The sequence below is a fragment of the Hylobates moloch genome, unplaced genomic scaffold, assembly GCF_009828535.3.
Source record: "Hylobates moloch isolate HMO894 unplaced genomic scaffold, HMol_V3 SCAFFOLD_3, whole genome shotgun sequence".
In the NCBI taxonomy this organism is placed as follows: domain Eukaryota; kingdom Metazoa; phylum Chordata; class Mammalia; order Primates; family Hylobatidae; genus Hylobates; species Hylobates moloch.
This window is the reverse complement of record NW_026652278.1, coordinates 29,522,645-29,537,198: the sequence shown is the minus strand read 5'-3', so window position 1 is coordinate 29,537,198 and position 14,554 is coordinate 29,522,645. Positions and strand designations below refer to the sequence as shown.

Here is a 14,554-nt window from a genome sequence, read left to right as displayed (position 1 = left end):
TCCTAATTCATGGCCCTTGGTTTTTATAGAGGAAAACTTGAATCTCAGTAATAGCATGATATTTGATGAGTAATTTATTATCATGGAAGATAATTGTATTTGTGAAAAATTGCTTAGTTGATCTGAAATTTTTTTAAATCCCAACTTTATTTTCAGAATGAAAAATGCCACTTGTTGGTTGAGCATGAGACTCAGAAACTGAAGGAGTTAGATGAGGAACATAGCCAAGAATTAAAGGAGTGGAGAGAGAAATTGAGACCTAGGAAAAAGGTAATTTTAAAAGCTTTAATTAAAATGATATGTGGATACTTGTCCGTCTACCCAGCTATTGGCTCTTTACCTACTGTGTGTCAGGTACAGTGTCAGGGGCAGGAAACATAGAGATGAAAAGACAAAATTTCTGTCCCCAGAAGGTGTGGAATCTAGTGACAAGCAGTTATGAATTGGTAGGGTCATTGCTCTGAAGGAGGTGAGTACAGGATACAAGAGAAAGGAACAGATTTTGTAAGCAGAGGAGGAGGAGAGCTTTAATCTGCCTGGGTAAGTCAGGGAAGGTCTTCAAGAGGAGATGCCTTGCAAACCAAGTGAGTCTTGAAAGATGAGTAAGAACTTGCTAAGCGGATGGGCTGATTGGAGCGGAATGGGATGATCTGAGTAGAGAGAAGAGAATGAGTGAAAAGGAAGTGTACAGAGAATTGTAGATCGTTCTCTGACATTGGACTATAAGAGGGGGTGTGTGCCAGTGTGTAGTCATTAGGGAGGAAGAAAAGGAAGGAAGGAAGCGATGACAGCTGAGTCTGAACAGGTCAACTGGAGCCATATTAAAAGGCCCTGGTATTCTATATAAACTTGAAATCTGGTAAAATAGGGATGGTGTCTTCCCTGTCTCATCCCTTTCCCTTGTTTGTACTTGACACCCTATTCACCTGGTCTTACTGGCTAACCATCTCACCTAGAGTTTTTGCTATCACTATATGACCTCTGACCCTTGGCTACTCAAACTTAAACCTTTGTTTTGCGGGGGCTTCCTGCCTACTATACATTTCTACCATTCCTTTCTTCCATCCATCCAATCAGTCAATCAAGGAAATATGTATTTAGCTATGTGCCAAAGGAAGTGAAATGACTAAGTGAGTTCATAGTGTGGCTTTTTGTTTGTTTGTTTAGACGGAGTCTCACTCTGTCTCCCAGGCTGGAGTGCAGTGGCGTGATCTCGGCTCACTGCAACCTCCGCCTCCTGGGTTCAAGCAATTCCTCTGCCTCAGTCCCCCAGGTAGCTGGGATTACAGGCATCCACCACCACACCTGGCTAATTTTTGTGTTTTCAGTAGAGACGGGGCTTCGCCATGTTGGTCAGGCTGGTCTCGAGCTCCTAACCTTAGGTGATTCACCTGCTTGGGCCTCTCAAAGTGCTGGGATTACAGGCGTGAGCCACCATGCCCGGCCCATAATGTGGTTTTTTTAATTTAAATTTTATTTATTGTTAAATTTTTTGAATAGATAATGTATTCACGTAGTATAGAATTCAAAAGGTACAGAATTGTAAATGGTGAAAAATTTCCTTTATCTACTTGCAGCCTAGCATCTGCTTCAAACACCCTAGTTGAACTTGTTGACAGTGGTCACAAGTGAGTTGCTAATAATCAAATCCTATGGCCTTATCTAACTGTTCTCCTTAAAAGTCTTGTTTCTTAAAATTCTCCTCTCACCTGGCTTTTGTGACACAGCCCTGCTCATTCTCTGTGTTCTTTATCCCCTTTTGTCTCCTGAAATGTAGACATTTCTCAGTTTTGCCCCTTTAGTAAAGAACAGTCTTTACCTTGATGATTTTATCGCTAGTTATGGCTTCAACTGTTGCATATAGACAACTCCAAAACTTAAATGGTAGCGGTTGTATAGAGCACGAATTGTAAAGTCATACAGATGTGGGTTCAGATCTCAGTACTGACACTTACTGATTAATTTTCTCACTTACCATTTCTAGGCCTAGTTTTCCTAATTTGTAAAATGAGAGTGATACTACCTATCTATTTGGTGTTGTTTATATAGCAGTTATCTAGTACCTGAGCTATAGTAATGGTTCAGTGAATGATTGCTATTGCTATTATTGTTTCTTGTTTTTATTATCAGTTTGAGCACTAAGTGCCCATTTTCCATCTGAGTGTTCTGCTCCTCCTCATTTCACCTAGGCCTTGTGGTTCCTTTTTTTGGTCACTGTATCTCAGTAGCACCTATACTGAACCCCAAACGTTCTGTATCTGCTCTCCTTTCTTTGTTTTTCTTTGTAACAATTCATCGCCACCAGACACATTTGTTTATTGTCGCGTCTGGTGAGTGAGAATATAAACTCCTTAAAAGCGTGCCATGATCGCTTCATTTATTGATATGTACCCAGTTTCTAGAACAGTTCCTGGCACATTGTATAGATGACTACATACCTGTTCAGTGCTGACTAAAGAGTATAAACTCAGTAGAGAGAAAACCAAACTCAGCATCCTTTTCCTTCATCTCCATCTCACCTTTCCCCACTCACTGCAGCCCACTCACCGCCAGATGTTCCTTCATCTCCATCTCACCTTTCCCCACTCACTGCAGCCCACTCACCGCCAGATGTTCCTTCATCTCCATCTCACCTTTCCCCACTCACTGCAGCCCACTCACCACCAGATGTTCCTTCATCTCCATCTCACCTTTCCCCGCTCACTGCAGCCCACTCACCATCAGATGTTCTTTTCTGCATTCCTGTTCTCTTAACTGATATCTATGCTAGAAACCAGAGTTATTTTTCATTTCTGTCACACCCTACATTCAATCAGATGCCAATTAATTTGGACTCTTTTTCATAACGTGTCTCCTTTCTTTCTCGCTGCTAACCTGGTGCTTGTTTAAATTGTTCAGGAATGTCCTAATGGGCCTTCTAGTTTCTAGTTCCCTTTCCTTTCTTCCCACTCGCCTGCCATCACTGGAGGATTTATCCTCAAGAACATCTCTTGACACTGTCATAGTGATGTTGAGAAATCTTCAGTTCCATCAGAGTAAAATGTAAATTAATGCCTCAATTTGACTGCGAAGCCTTCATAGTGCCACACCTGAGTCACAGTCACCCTTTCTAGCTTCCTCTCCCACTAGCCACTTTGTTCCCAGTTCATGTTCCAGCCTTGGGTGTAGTGGCCACTCCTCATACCAGCTCCTCAGCTTCCTGCCTTTGTGCTGTGTTTCGGTTCTGTTTCTGGCATGCCTTCCCCATACTGCCTATCAAATTCTTATCTTTCCTTCAGCACTAAGCTCATGTTTCACCTCTTTTGAGAACCCCTCCTATATCCTTCCTTCTTTTCCTATGCTTTGTACCTCTACAGTACCACTTATCCCTGAATCACTTCTCCACAAAGTCATTGATACCTGTAACAAGATGCCATAAACTGGAGGCTGGGGAGTCTGAGACCAGGGTGCCAACACGGTCACGCTTTGGTGAGGGCCCTCATTTGGGTTACAGACTGCCGACTTCTCACTGTGTCCTCACATGGCGGAATAACAACTCTCTTTAGCCCCTCATGAAGGCATTCATCCCATTTGGAGGGCTCCACCTCATGACCTCATCCCCTCTCAGAGGTCCCACCTTCTATGCATAGTACCCGCACATTAGGATTAGGTTTTATATGGATTTGGGGGGCACAGACATTCACATCACAACGGTGCCTCTTACATTTCTCAAGCACTTATTTTTGCTCTGTATTATGGGGGTAAAAATGATTCTGGTTTAGGTTGTACTTTTAAACAGCTTATATTATAGTCTAGTGTGAAAGAAAAGACAGGCGCATCGTAACTAAAATAACAAGTAGGCAGCGGTAAGTGCCATGTGGGAGAAACAGATAATAGTTAATAATAGGTACCATATATTAGAGTGCATAGTATGTGTAAGTACATCATTATCACATTTAGACTTCACATAGCAAATTATCCCTATTTTTACAGCAGAGGAATTGAGGAATTAAATGGTTCTCTAATATAGGGAAGGTAAGTAATGGACCGAAGTTGTCCATGTATGTGGCTGAGCTGGACTTGCACATAGGGCTGTGCAAAGCTTATGATCTTAAAAAATTGAGCAGGCGTGTCTTCTTGAGGATTATATACAAAGAAAGTGTTTTGGACAAGTAGTTTTATCTTGGCTGTCAGCATAAATTCTATATATAATACCAGCCCACAACAATTTCTTTTTCCCTTTCTTTTTAAGACACTGGAAGAAGAGTTTGCCAGGAAACTACAGGAACAGGAAGTATTCTTTAAAATGACTGGGGAGTCTGAATGCCTTAACCCATCAACACAGAGCCGGATTTCCAAATTTTATCCTATTCCCAGCTTGCATTCCACCGGATCATAACACTGGGAAGCATTCTGTGCGTGGGTTTGGCTCTTTCAGTATGTCATTCTGTTCTCATCTTCTGCCACAGTCTGTCAGATAGCTCACGAAGACAATCACCTGCCTCACCTTCTAGGTGTTTTCTTTTTTTGTTTTTGTTTTGTTTTGTTTTGTTTTTAAGCAAAGATGAAGGCAAAACGAACTAAGACAGATGCTAGGCCATGTTGGCAAAGTAGCATCTTGGTGACTAAGGTGACTGTGTATATTCATCTTAAAAATTATGTTCTTTAGACACTGCTACCTGAAAACTGTTGGAGAAATAATGTTTAAAGTTATTTAAGAAAAACTGTTACATCACTAAGTATTAATAAATTCTTCTTACCTGACGTAACTTCTCAATGATGCCTAAATTCTGTAGTTGAAGCTCTGCTGTAGAGAGTTGGGATAATTTTCTTTTGGTGGATCAGCTCTCATAAAAAAGCTATGATTTGCTCAAATATGCTATTGACTCAGTAAATGAATATTTTTTTTCTTTAAATAGGAACAACCTCTATTTTTTTTTTTTTTTTTGAGACGGAGTCTCACTCTTTCGCCCAGGCCGGACTGCAGTGGCGCTATCTTGGCTCACTGCAAGCTCCGCCACCCGGGTTCACGCCATTCTCCGGCCTCAGCCTCAACCTCTTTTAAAAAAGAAAAATTATTTCAGTGATTTGTCAAAACAGATTACCTCTTTAGGCATGAGCTAATAATTGAGGGTGCTAATTTTCTTAAGATAGTGCCTAAAACACTAAATTTCAGTCAAGTCATAAGTAGGATTTTCTTTTTGATCAACAGGGACAAAAACATCTTTAGAATTAAACATGATTGTTTTGGAATTTTTGCTTCTCTTGCCATTTGATAGAAATTTTCATCCTAAAATATATGTACAAAGTTTGGAAAGATGAAAAAAAGAGGTAGCTTTTAGACTGCAAATTGGAAGTATAAAACTCATGAAATTTAAGCAATGTAGGTTTAGCTATCTGTGTTTATTTTCTAAAATAATACCTGAGCTGGTTAAATGATTTCTCTCCATCTTAGCTAATTCTGTTTAAAACTCTGTCAGAGGCCTGCAGGCTGTGAGTTATATTTATAAGTATATCTTCGGAAATTAATCTTAAAAGAGGCATTTGTTCAGAATACTTTTTTAAAAGTTTAAATTAAATATTTAGGCACATGTCAGAAATTACTTTTCCTTATTTTGAAATGAGGCTACTTATGTCTTGGTTTTATTTTATTCCATGTTTAAATCATTCACTTTGATTTGAGTGGGAAAAGCCTGAAGCCTTTATTATGTGGTTGCTGATGTGTGTAATTATTAATGAAATGTTCATTCCTAGTCCCTTATGAGGCTTAGAATTTCAACCACGTGTCAGGTCAGACAGTATTATAAACTGTACTTTGCTGTGTGAGACAGCACATTTGTGAATGATGCTTGCTGCCTGCCATTTTCAACCTATTCTCTCTTAAGAGTGCTAGGTACCAAATTGTGAAAGTTTGTTTTCAGTTATATTACTTCTGAGGCTGGTGAAAAATTTAAATGTAACTTTGTGGGAACACTGATTCATATTTAGAAAATGTAAATGTCTGTAGCACTTTCTTGCAGTTAATTTGAAAACTTTGGATGCTGAACCTTGTTTGTCAGTGATTTAGATGATTTAAAAATGCATGTGTGATTTTAATTTTATAATTGTTTTGACAAGCATAATTTACTTGGACAACTTTGTAGGTAGCCTTAACTTCTGGCCAAGTTTGTTTTTTATATAAATATATATACATATATATATATTATGTATAGTTGTAAATTCATACACTTATCACATGAACGTGTTACTGTATACAAAACTCTTAATGCTTTATTCTCAAATGCTGGGTTGAAAAATGTTTTGAAAGCCTTTTAAAATATATATCTTTATAAAGTAATATTCAGGATGATGATAAAAATTGTTTATATTGTTATGATAAAAATGACAGTATAATGTTGCCCAGTGTATTTAATGATTTATTTGAAGAGGGATTGGGAAGGAACGTTTTCATACCACTTTCTCCTTTGAAATTTTCAGTTTATTGACTTTTAAGAAATGAATACCTCAGGCAGTAGACATTTTTTTTTCTAGTATCATTTAATTGATACCCTGTGTGCTAAACAGTGTGTGGTGCCTGATTAATTTGGTCTGAATATTTGATTCTTTCTGTTCCTTTCAACTTGACATTCAGAGTATTGACTCAAGGAGAGAGGCTCAGAGTGGAATGGCTGACGCTGTGGGTAAGGTTGGATCTCCCTTAAAACTGCCTTTTGGATTCAGTGTTTGTGCTTGAGTTCGCTTTCAAATATGACCATAATCGTATGGGTGCAAGACTGTACAGTGATACGTATGTAGAGGTAAAGCATTCATTTTAATACTTAAAGTTATATAAATCTTTTCAAAAAGTGTTTTGTTATAAAATATGCTATTTGTACCCATACCAGCCCACCTCTTCTGAGGCCCTGTATTCAAATAGATGATAGTGATCTATCTTTCCTGCATGAAGTGTAGGTGGCGAGTGCGCGAGGGGCGCAGACTTCTTTGAAATCGAAGAGTACAGTCAAATCTACTCCTGATTTGGTTGTTCTGTTGCTGTGGCAGAATATGCCATGAAACACATGAAAACTTCTCCGAACGTGCACCCTCATCAGCCACCTCCTCCCCTCTTTCCCTGAGTGCTGTGAACACAGCAGGCCTGCATACTTCTGCAGATCCAGCTCCTACAGCTTGGGGCACCAGGCTGCCTTTCCTAGTCCTGTTAACAACCATACAGTGTGAATCGCTGAATTAGCTGCTCTTCTATGTGGAATCACATTAAGCTTTTTCTTATCTTTTTCTATGGGGAAGCTATAGGGTGGGTAAGGAAAAAATGTTGAATGCTTTTACTTTGCTGAAAATATTAGAACTCTCTTGTGACAGGATACAGCAAATTATAATTAGATATAAATTACCAGAACCAGAGCTACCTCTAAGTCATACTTCCTCAAGCACAAAGCTCTCAGGCATATGAGACCCACCTTAATGAAGGGTCTCTGATTTCTTGAGCATCAGCGAGTTTCAGAAGTGACTATTTTTTTGTACTCTTCTCGTTTCCTTGTAACTACACACTTTTTCCCATTCCACACTGTGCTTAAATGACAAAGACCGCTTCTGAGAAGCCAAATTCTGTCCAAGTATTAACTAGAGATATTGTTGATTAAAGAAAATCTAGAACTGAAGTGAAAGAAGAGAGTTCCAGTTCTAATAGTCTTTTGATTAACAATTCTTTTCTGAGAAATGATTTTTATAAGAAATGGGGTGATTCTTTAAATGCTTAAGTTGAAGGCACAACAGTTAATGGCTGTATTGTTGCTATTCCGTTGCTGACATGTTTTTGATAAAGCTTTAACATTCCTGCTACTAATTTTGGCGGAGAGTGTTTGCCAGGTTTCAATGTGGGCTGCAGCTTTTTGTGCTCCTTCTCTGGTTTGCGGTGTAATGAGTTGATAAGCTAAATTTTCAGAAAGAATTTTGTTTCAGATTATGCCTCTTATCTACTTGGGTGCAACATGTCTTTTCAATCATGGGATTGACACATGAAAAATAAAGTTATTTCTTAATCAGTTTTGAGAAGCAGTCTTTTATTGAGAATCTTTGAAACTGGAGTGTCCTGCCTGAGAACACTTTGCAGTTGTTGGTCCTAGTTACATTGTAAATCTTGCAGTCCCCCCAGGTCTTCTGACCCTTCCAGAGTTAGTATTCCTAGCTGTCTGTAGTCCACAGCACACACGCAAACACACACACACACTCAAATGTAGTTTTTAGTGGTAACTTGCTGGGGGTTGTCTTTCAGCATGCACACCCCTCCTTTGGGAGGTGCTTAAAATATTTCTATCACCCTATGTGTGTATGTGTATGTTTTTAATTTCTTTCCCCCTTGGGATGGATGATTTTTCTCACCAAGCATTTCACAAATCATATGACCTCACTTCTGCAAAAATAGTCTCTTCGTCATTGATAATGTTCATGCAAGATTCAGTAGACGCTGGGCAGCATCACTGGCACGTGTCCAGCTGGAGGGAGGCATGGAGCGTCATTTTCTAATCTGGGAGCGTTGTGCACTATTGAGCTCATTCTTGACTTAAAAAAAAAAAATGAAACAAAAGAGGCTCACATCCATTGCCATCCAGCTGAGGACATAACCTCATATCTGCCCATCCTCTTTCTGAGTTTTGTCCAGAGAAGGTAGTAAGTTTGGACTTGTACCCTATTTTACTTGAGCATAAAACTCGATGAGACTTTGGGTATCTTAGGTAAATCTAGTAACAAGGGAAAAACTCCTATGTCTTGATTAATCAAGATAAGGATCACTATTAAAGGGGATATAATACTTGAACCCCTAAAGCTACTTTTTTTAAAAGGGTCAAAACATCTTCCCCCCCTTTTTTTGGAAGTTACTTTTAATAAGTGTAAAAGCTACAATTAAAAAGTAAAAAATTCAGCCTTTGGGTAAAACTAATGAATTCTTTTGAAAAAAAATTATTTGAAAGGCACAATTCCTTTATTATACACAATAGTTTTCATTAGACAGTAAAACTCAAGTTGTTTGAAATCTGGAGGCTGTATGAACTAATTTTTATTTTATTTTTGTTTTATTTTATTATTTGAGATGGAGTCTCGCCGGCTGGAGGGCAGTGGCGCGTTCTCGGCTCACCGCAACCTTCACCTCCCGGGTTCAAGTGATTCTTCAGCCTCAGCCTCCCAAGTAGCTGGGATCACAGGTGCCTGCCAACCATGTCGGCTAGTTTTTTTGTATTTTTAGTAGAGATGGGGTTTTGCCATGTTGCTCAGGCTGGTCTCGAACTCCTGGGCCTAAGCAATCTGTCTACCTTGGCCTCCCGAAATTCTGGGATTACAGGCATGAGCCACCGCACCCAGCCTCATTTTAAAAAAATTCTCGTTAATTCATAGCAGGCAATTATCAGGATATAATAAAAGAGGCTGAAAGACCACGTAGAGTGTGTAGTGCTTGACTGGTTGTTGCCGTTAGTGGTTGATATAGAGGAAACAAGTGGAGTGTGTTTTCTGGGATAATATGAGATACTCAGCAGAGACCTTATGGAAAATAAATAGTCTTTTTAGAAGAGTAGTGGTGTAGAAGTAGATGTAATTTAATCCCATTTTTAATTATCCAGCAATTTGAGAGTCACAACTTGTAAAAAATTCACAGTGGCTAAGTATAGTCTCTTCTGAATTGGAGTGTCTGATTTTACTGTGCATTTCTTTGGGGCATTTGAGATTTGTACATTTTTCTTTAATAGAAGTTTCTATATTCCACATATTACTTGCCCTACAATCATAATTCCATTGCCCCAGGATAAAGCACTACCTAATTGCAAGGAATCTTCTTGCTCATTTGTTGCATGTTTATTTCAAATAACTTGTGCTTAGGGAAAACTTTCATATGCTTTGTAAAATCCCCAGATTGAGTTCCTAGTTGCAAGTATCTAAAGATTTGCCTTTAAAGACCTCAGGGATTGAATGAAATACCAGAAGCTGTGCCCCAAAATACAACCACTTTTGTTTTCTTGTGTTTGTAATAAACAGTGTTAGAGTCAGACCCAGTTAACCCAGACTATTTTTTAATCTTTCTTTGGTCAGATGAATCACATTAAACATGATATTAAAAAAGAAAAAAAAACTTTAATGGGAAATTTTACAATTGAAATGATGTTTCATCTTATAGACCACAAACAAATGTTTTTAGACATTGAAAAGTGGTTAAAGACCAACTGCGCCCAGTCCCCCAAGTGCCATTTTCTGAGTGCAGAACGGAGGGTGATGTCTTGAGCTGATGCTGTGTCCCCAGCATCAGGTTTTCTGTTTTCCCCCTTCTCCCTTTATTCCTTCCTTGTCCATTGCCCTTCATCCTTTTTCTGTTTGCTCTGGCCTGGTTCAGTATAACATATCCATGAACTCTAGCATGGGCCTATGGACAATCATAGCTGCAATCAGACTTTCTAAGCAAATGGGAATGTGATATACATATAACCATTAGAAACCCTATCACCTCCTGGAGGGGAAGTGAATTTCTTAATTTTTTTAGTTGCAAGAGTCACTTCTTAGCCAGCTGACTAGAGAATGCAGAATGAACAGGGGAGGAAGGAGCTGATGGCACAGCCTTAGAGCAGTAACCAGAACACACCCCCATCAAGTGTCACCTCCAGGAAGGCACCCCACCCCCATCCTCCCTTTTCTGGGCTCATATTTAGGCAAAGCTCTAAGACTTCAGAGCCAACTTTTATGTAACTGTCTTTCCTAGGCTGGGGCCTGAACTAAGTAAAGAAGCCAAGGAGTTCAGATCTAGATAGCAGAGAAGTAAGTCTCATTCTAAAACATTGCAACTACTCTTAGAGTCCACCCCATGAAGCTGTTTCAGATTGTGTATCTTTGACTGAATTCTATAAGTATATATTGTTCAGACTAAAACAAATGTTGCTAGCTAGGTTGGCTATGCTGTCTCAGTAGGACATTGACAGACTCCAGCTTTCACCCTCTGGAGAGCTTGGACCTAAGTGCCACATGCATTATGACACCTGGTCCAGGAGCTGTCCTGCCATGGCTAGCTTATGGCTTGACAGCGATACTTCTTCTCCTTCTCCGCCCAGCATAGCCTTGGTCACCTGAAAGTTAGAAGTTCAGTAGGAAGTTAAAACATGTCTTGTGGCCTGTGGGGATCTTGGCTTGGGTAATTATGGCAACCGTGACTACTGCAAAGATGGCTTCAAAGGTGAAATCTTTTGTAAGACTACATTTATTTAACTTGTTTGCCCCATTTCAACACCAGGTTGGTTCTCCTTTTCCTCCCTGCTTTGACACTCTCCTTTTCTTCCTCACTGTGAATGGGATTGTTATGCAAATTCTGCTTTTGGCAGTGTCTGCCTGGAGTAATTGGCATTTGCCTGAATTTCTCAGGCTTGCTCTGGAACAAATCACCTGCTTCTCTACTGAGCGTCAGCCTTGCAGCTCTCCAGAACATGCAAAACATGGAGCAGTCAACACTTACCTTTGTCTCCTTTTTCTCCCTTGTGCCCTCGAGGGCCAGGTGGCCCAGGATGACCTGGTGGCCCAGCAGGGCCCCTGTCACCTGGAAGGATAAATGGGGCATAACTAAGTAATACATGAGTCTGGGGACTGAGGGCACAGAGAGCCGGTGTGGCACCAGCACAGGAGCTGCTTTTCAGTACGAGGTGGGTGTTAACACAGGATCCAGGGACTGACTCTCTGCCACCACTTACCTTTGGGTCCTGGAGTGCCCATCTCTCCTTTTTGCCCAGGGGGTCCTTGAATGGCTCCATAAGCTGCAAAAGCAAGGAAACACTGGCCTTAGAGTCTTGATCACCTGGAAGCTTGAGACATCAAGTCATTTGTTCAGAGTAACACAGAGAGATAGTGATGGAGTTTGGACATGTAAGAGGAAACAAAGTTCAGAATTTATAGAAGTTGTCTAATTTTGAGCATCTCAAATGTTAATAACTGGAGGTTTCTCATGAGACTGGTGTCTCTGGAGCAGACCCGTGGGAACCTATGCAGTGAGGCAGGTGCTGGGAAAGCAGTTGGATGCCCTTACTTCGGAAGAAGTCCATGAGGTCTGCAGTCACGTTGCTGTAGGCAGAGAAGACCTTGCTGATGCCGGGTGGCCCCTGCGGCCCAGGCCGGCCTGGTGGGCCCTGGACAGTGTAGGCCATCCCTTGCAGTAGGCCCTGACCTGTAAAACACCAGAGCTTGGGCACAGGAAGCAGGGATCGCCCAGTACCCTCTTCAGCAGGAGCACAGTGCCCTCCAAGTGTCAAACTCCCAAAGCAGTTGAACTAGATCAAGCCGCAGCAAGGGTGAAGCCCTCCAACTTCCTTTGTATTCCACTCTGTGACTGGCACGGGTCTCTTCCTGCTGCGGGCCAGCATCAAAAGCTTGTTGACTGCGTAACTGTGCTGTTAAGCTGCACAGGGAAAGGACTCTTAGCCAACATCTTTCTCTTGGCCCCAGCAGAAAAGCCAGCATGGTCATATGACTCATCTGGGACCCAGAACGAGTTAGGTGTTGGGAAAGCAAAGTACAAAGCCCCCAGCGTGCTCTGTTCCCCACAGCTCAGGTCCCAGGGCTGGGGCTCCTTGAGCTGAGTGGGCTGAGAGCTAGGCTGGGGCTGCCTGTCCCCTCCAGCCCCTGCCTGCCTGATTCTGTCTTCACAGCCTGGGGTTCCACAAACAAGAAAGCCAGTCTGGAGATGCTCCCATGCTCCTTCCCCCCAGCACCAAGGCCTAAATGTCCCCACTTACGCTGCATGCTCTCTGACACCCTCACAGCCAGCTCATTGTAATCCAGACCTCCAGCAAAGTCAGCCCTGAATAGTCCGCCGTTGCCACCATACATGCCGCCTTCTGCTGCTGCCCCATAGCCTCCGCCTGGGCTGATGTCAGTGCCATAGGGGCCCCCATCTCCTGCAGCTGCACCAAAGGCACCACCTGCCCCCAGGGAGCCTGCACCACCTCCTCCTGTGCTCATGGAAGAGCTGTAGGAGCTGCCCCGCCTGACAGATGAGCTGTGTGAGGAGGAGCTGCTACCCCGACTGTGGGAGGCATCCGTGGACAGGAGGCGGCTGTCCCCAGGGGGTCCCTGCGGCCCAGGAGGGCCTGGGGGGCCAACAATGAAGCTGCGCACATCAGGACCTGCAGGGTGAGAAGCTGCATGAGTGAGAGCTCAGATCTTGGTGGAGAGAAAGACTTGGGAGTTAGGGAGTCTCTCCCAGGGTGTCAATGCCCCTGAGAGACCAGAAGTGAACTTAACAGGATTCTTGTACCCGAGTGGGAGAATTTTGGTGTGGAAGGAAACCGGGCTTACGCTTACCCCACCAGTGGCTCTCGTGTGTGGCCTTCCTGTCCCTTTAAGTGCCTCCCTGCTCCACTTACAGGGAAAAGCAAGGCCTGCGGGGTGCCTGGTGGGGCATCACCGTCGGGGCACCTACTTGTGAGGTAGCTGATCAACTCGCTCCGGAAGCTGTCGCTGTTTTCAGCTGCATAGGTTGCCAGGGCTCCTGAGACGCCTGGGGGTCCTCGAGGCCCTGGGGGACCAGGAGGTCCTGGAGGGCCTGGGATGGATGACAAGCCGGCAGCTGGGCAGAAAGAAGAGAAAGAAAGGTCGGGGTAGGCTGCGGAGGAAGCTGAATTCCCAGCCTGTGCTCGGGGCGCTGTGGGCCCCACCTGAAAGGAGGGGATGAGGCTGGGCCTCCCAGGTGATGGGAGGAGAGAAAAGCAGGAGGCCAGAGCCTGCTGTTTCCTGACATCATCCAGGAATGGCTGTTCCGTCAGACTCTCCCACTCCCAATTCTGAGCCTCATTCAACTCAGCCCTCCAGTCACTGAGAGGTGGAGCCCCAGGTCGGCCCTAATCACACACTGGGCTGCACCTGGGAAAGCCATCGCTCCCCATCTCCGTCCCTGCCACGGCTGAAGGCCCGTTGCCAGCACATGTGACGCTCTCCAGGGCCCTGCACCCAGCCCTGTACAGGCTCCAGGAGCACTTGGACTGCCCTTGCTAAAGCCCATGGGAGCCCCCAAGGCCCAGCTGCATCCCCTGCCCTCCCCATCCCACTCCACAGTGCCCTACTATGTAAGTAAGACGAGAGGTCCTCCACGCTGATGCTGGACCACACATTGCCTGGGATCCCTGGTGGACCCGGGGGACCTGGGGGTCCAACGATGCCTCTGAATTCAGACCCTGAGACACAAAGGGAGGGCACGGAGTCAGTCCTGGCCTGGGCCAAGGGACTCTGCTTCCTCCCCAACCACTTGGACAGATGTTCCCTGCTGGGCCTTACCTCGCAGCAAGGAGAGGAGCTCCTCATAGGAGGTTCCTGGCAAGCCAGGGGGCCCCGGGGGACCAGGAAGCCCAATGCTGATCCCAGAACCTAGGGATGTGACGGATTCAGATCAGGCAGGGGGAGGCAGATGGAAACACCTGTCAGAGAGGAGGTCGGACACAGAAGAGGTTTGGACAGAAGTGGGGTCCAAGAAAGAGAAGAGATGGTGGCAGGAAGAGAGGCAGAGAGGAGGAGCGGAGGGGCCTACGGGGCCGGAGAAGCAGGTCCAGGTGCCTGTGTG

At 43.5% G+C, this 14,554-nt stretch overlaps 2 protein-coding genes across 3 annotated transcripts in view; one reads left to right on the top strand and one right to left on the bottom strand.

The window, feature by feature from the left end:
• Positions 1–8,021, top strand: part of SLK (STE20 like kinase) — a 62,603-nt gene extending 54,582 nt beyond the window's left edge. For both annotated transcript variants that reach the window (XM_032178445.2, XM_032178456.2), the window contains 2 exons: positions 157–270; positions 4,232–8,021. In XM_032178445.2, the coding sequence (XP_032034336.1) occupies positions 157–270; positions 4,232–4,378 (261 nt within the window). In that variant the 3' untranslated portion in view covers positions 4,379–8,021. The remainder of the gene's footprint in view (positions 1–156; positions 271–4,231) is intronic.
• A 2,048-nt stretch (positions 8,022–10,069) lies between these two features.
• Positions 10,070–14,554, bottom strand: part of COL17A1 (collagen type XVII alpha 1 chain) — a 50,335-nt gene continuing 45,850 nt past the window's right edge. The window contains exons 48-55 of the mRNA XM_032178432.2: positions 14,272–14,361; positions 14,061–14,171; positions 13,421–13,567; positions 12,735–13,124; positions 12,029–12,166; positions 11,697–11,759; positions 11,465–11,545; positions 10,070–11,081 (exon numbers count right to left, since the gene is read on the bottom strand). Coding sequence (XP_032034323.1) covers positions 11,026–11,081; positions 11,465–11,545; positions 11,697–11,759; positions 12,029–12,166; positions 12,735–13,124; positions 13,421–13,567; positions 14,061–14,171; positions 14,272–14,361 — 1,076 coding nt within the window. The 3' untranslated portion in view covers positions 10,070–11,025. The remainder of the gene's footprint in view (positions 11,082–11,464; positions 11,546–11,696; positions 11,760–12,028; positions 12,167–12,734; positions 13,125–13,420; positions 13,568–14,060; positions 14,172–14,271; positions 14,362–14,554) is intronic.